The 4,622-nt window shown below is 36.2% G+C and overlaps 1 protein-coding gene across 1 annotated transcript; it reads right to left on the reverse strand.

Moving 5' to 3' along the window:
• Positions 1–2,015: 2,015 nt before the first annotated feature.
• Positions 2,016–4,140, reverse strand: SBSPON (somatomedin B and thrombospondin, type 1 domain containing; the record flags this gene model as incomplete). Its single annotated transcript, XM_010086289.1, has 3 exons — positions 2,016–2,374; positions 3,066–3,242; positions 4,050–4,140. Coding segments are annotated over 3 exons (386 nt in total), but the record flags the coding sequence as incomplete, so codon positions are not given.
• Between the last annotated feature and the right edge of the window lie 482 nt (positions 4,141–4,622).

Here is a 4,622-nt window from a genome sequence, read left to right on the forward strand (position 1 = left end):
TTCTGAAATGTGAAAATGCTTGTGGTGATTCAAGAAAGGTCAGTTATGTACATAGGGGTATTAAGTGACAAGCAACATGTTTAGCTAGAGTAAAGTGTTCTGTGTTTTTAAAGGACTGTATCTCTAGTCAGACTGAGCTTTTTGTAATTTTACTTCCTGCCATATAACCCATTCTAATCTGATTTTCTTCATTGTGGTCAGACTTGTCATTTCTGCCAGTAAGTTATACAAAAAAATATGTATGTATTGGTATTGCTAATTTTGCAAACTGATTTATTTTTTTGCAGTTAAAGAATGTGATACACCATGCAATTTTATATTTATAACTAGTAAAGGTGCTACTTTTTTAAGAAATAATTAAGCTTAAGTTCTAGGTGGAAGATTATTTTCAATTTATGTATATTGGCATAATAACACCTTATCTCGCAAAAGAGATGGAAACCATATGGAAAGTAACAGTATGACACTAGCTCTTAACATCTCTTGATTACCTTGTGCCACTTACCTTGTCTTGATAAGTGGTTTCTAGACCACCAGGAAAGGGAAGGCTCATAAACGAATGGCCAAAGGAGGGCTCAGTGATGAGTCTATACTGGCACTGATAGCACACCTCATGAGACATGTTTCATCTATGCTCTCCGCTGTCTCTGCAGTGATAGCAAGCAAAGATATGCTCTGATGGGGGTAACTAACTGTCAAGGTGTCAGTTGGTTACTGTAAATATCCTGCTCATGAGAGACTGTAACACATGGATGGTGGTACTATACTGTCTCTCTTGATTCAGATTGTGTGGAAAAGAGTTCACAACCTCAGAAAACCCATATTTTCCACTGTCATACTGGTGCAAATCTAATGACTTGAACTAACGTATCACAGCATTCTTCTAAAAGTGAAATATCTTCAATTCTGATGTTTTCTGTACCTTTGTCCTTGGATAAGGTTTTTATTTTTCAAGAACCTTACAAGGAAAAGCATCTGTCCAAACCTTTCTGAGATATTTTTCCCTGGCTACAAAGGAAGAGATATATTCTTGAAGGCTGAAATGGTCAGGAAGTATTAAGTTAATCTCTCTGCTTTCTGTTTTGGAGGCCTGCTTTCATTAAGATAAAATGGTAAAGTACAGTTATAAAGGTTTGCTTCACACTCTTATTGTGAACAGGGCCTCAACCAGATCACCTTCCTCATTCTTGCCACCAGATGCTACGGTTTCTTCTTGCAGCTGCTAGAAACGACAGCAAGCAGTAGTCTTTAGGTTCCACAGAGGTGCTGCATGTCTTAACAGTAAACTTTCTCAACCTTAAGGCATAATTTATTTTTGCCAAACACTCTGAATTTCAGGATCTTGATAAAATATAGGCTTTGTCCTTCAGCAAGGAATGCTAGAGCAGCTGTCAGCCAACACTTTAAAAAAAAAAATAGTCATAGCAGGTATCTGACAAGTGAGTGCAGCTTTTTAATGCTGTAACAATAATTCCAGATAAGTAATAGGTAACAAAACAAGGATTTGAGCTACCTGCATAGCAGTCTTGTCAGTGCTCTAATATGTTAATCATTGTACATGAGCCATTTTAACTAGCAATATGTATTTGTTTTTTAATGTTAGCCAAGGCTTTAGTCACAAAGTCTTGTTTAGGTTCGTCTGCCGTGAAGTTCACACTGTGTATTAATGAAATGGAGTTCTGAGCAAGACTGCTTCCTTAACAACGCTGACTAGCCTTTTGCTTTTACGAAGGTGGCTGAATGTGAAAACTGCAATGCGGAGGAAGAATACTTAGCCACTTGTAGTATAAACAAGTGTCTAGATGATACTGGGAAGGAACAAAGGTTCTAAACTGAAATAAGGTTTCAGCTCTCAAACTTTCATATTTATTGACCCTTGCTATTTAGTGATGACAGTAACAATTCTCAGACTTGAGAATGTTTTGCTGGCTCACTACTGAGTAGGAGCAGTGCGTGTAAACAGGACTGAGGCCAGTAAAGAATGAGAACTTTAGGAAAAGCAGCTACTACAGATAAAAAATTAACTCTTTAATTACAAAAGAGAAATATGGAAACATGCTTCTAGTTTTCTAATACAAAGATCAATCTTAGCATTTTGTATTAAGGCAGAGGTTCCCAAAATCCTTCTTCAAAGTTCTGAGTCCTTTAAAGTATATTTAGACTCCAAAAAATGCAGCAGAAGGTGTAGGTTTCTTGGCATTGGTGTTAATTTTCTTTATCTTTTTGGTTTTGCTGTTGTAAAGGTCTTTTAAACTTTTATGTAAAAATAAAGCTATGCACAAGGGGACATGAACAGTGCTTCAGTTGCCGAATCTTCTTCCAGGTTCCTTGGCACTGAGAGTTGCCAACTGCTTCCCAGTGTAAGATTTTACCTCTGAAATTCAACAATAAACAAGGAATTAAAACATAGAAGGCTGTATATTTCATGTTATTAGGTTATGTTGTATAACATATCAGAAGATTAGACTTGCTTAGTAATGTAAGTCTTTAATAAGCTCATCTAGCTCTTAAAATGCTTTCTGGAGCAGGCTCTATATTCCTAAGTATAGTATACAGGATGGTGGATTGAGTAGCTGGTTGTACGAATATTAAGTAGCATGCATATTAATAGATCTATAGATCAAATAAAAATCTGTTCTGAATATTAAATGTCTATTTTCAAAATTACTGTTCTAGAAACCAGGTGTATTAGGTTTGAGAGGAGTACCGATCCACCACTATTAAACCTGAAATCAGATTTGGATTATGGCAGGAAGTACCACTTTTAAGTAAAAGTCCCTATAGCTGTAAAAAGACCTCTTGCACTACAGAAGCCACATCATCCCTTCAGAATAGTAAATAAAGCATTCAAATCACTGAACTCTTATGCTGAAATTATTTTATCTAGGTTTTAAAAACAATTTCTGTGAGAACTGAAAGGGTAAATCTGCTGAGCTCTGTAAGTTATATGAGCTGTTTCATTTTTTAGTTATAATAAATGCACCTTTTAAGGAGATCTTGAGAAATCTTAACTTCCGTACTGGGTTTTGCTACAGAAAAGACAGTAGAAAAATGGCTGTCTTTACCCATCTGCATTATGGCCATCTCCAGAACAACGATGTGTGTCGGTATCCATAGCTGGAGGCTGGCAAGCTACACACACAGTATGTCCTTCTCGTAGGTACTGCATCCATCGAGCATATGGCCGATTCTCCAAAGCACAGTGGTGTGAAAGTGATTCTGTTTTAAATTCCACGCAATACCTACTCAGAAGGAAAGGTACTAAATTAGTTATGATAGACAAAGCACAAGCTAGGTATACACTTTAAATGTACTTATGTATCATACAGGTGGTATTTGTGAAGTGCAAGTTAGACATTGTTAGCAAGTCTGTTTCTGACCCTAACCTAATGAATGGATTCTTATAAACATTATGCAAATTATTTATCATTCCATACCCCAGTCCAGTGCTTTATATATAATCTCACTTTCTGATTGTGTTCTGTATTCTTAAATTATGTTGAAAAACAGATCTCAGTAACTCATATTTTTTCTTCTATGCTGCTAAAAGAGAAAATGGAAAAGAGGCTTTAAGTACCGATGGGCTTTATTCTGGGGAAAGTAGCATAGGGCAAAGCATTATGAGCATAACAGACCCAGTAATAGCCTCTTTGAAACTTCATAACCATCCCTATTGGTAACCAAACAAATTTTACTGCTTGTGTCAATTAATTTTAAAAAAAGGTCTCTGGAGACTGATCACATTCAGCCCATTTTGTTTGTTCAGAGACCTGTGTCTAATTTCTTTGACACATACATTTGGCTTTGGTTTAGCATTATTTACTTTCAAAAGCATCTATCCTCAGATTTGCCATGACCCCAATGCCTAATTCAGGACAATTAGCAAGTACTGAAAAAACAATATCTTGAACATGCAAATGAACTGCAGGAGAGAAAAACAGTACAAGCTATAGCTTATTTAATTATTGCAAATTTAATTACATTTTTCTCTGTAGCCAGCTATTTTCTATTGAATGAGATAACCCACATGCATATGATAAATAGATTACCCAGCTTCTTCTTTGTCTGAATGCCAGAGAGAAGATGCTGCTCGTCGTTTTCTTTCTTTACTGTATTCAGAGGTAGTTATGAAAGCAGGGACTGAGGAAGAAAACAGTTACAGTAAGGCAGCAAGACACAGCTGAGTCATATTTCAATTACTGTAACAGTGGGTGAATGAATCAGGAACTTGTGAATGGTGATGCTGACTGACTTTATTGAAAAGTGATAAAAGCAACCCCATTCCCTACAGCTAAGCTCTCTGCTTATTCAGAAGAAATATGTCTAGAAAAGCATGCCATCTAGTCTGAGGAAATAGGATGTGCTGGAATCCTGCAAGGAGCTCTGTTTCCTGTTTTGTACTGAATTTGTGTTCTGTCTTTGCACAGACATGATTTGATACTTACTGAGGGGCTTAAATCAAAAACCTGAAGGAATGCAGGCAGCTTAGTTGTTTACTTAACAGAAATTAAGAAAAGCCTGAATAGGAAAAGAATATATATAGTAAAGAACAATAGGACAATAGAAAGTAAGGTTTAAATTGCATTTTTAACCAGCTAGCTGCAGAAGCTTTTTTTTTTTTT

The sequence above is a fragment of the Pterocles gutturalis genome, unplaced genomic scaffold, assembly GCF_000699245.1.
Source record: "Pterocles gutturalis isolate BGI_N339 unplaced genomic scaffold, ASM69924v1 C12355023, whole genome shotgun sequence".
Taxonomy (NCBI): domain Eukaryota; kingdom Metazoa; phylum Chordata; class Aves; order Pterocliformes; family Pteroclidae; genus Pterocles; species Pterocles gutturalis.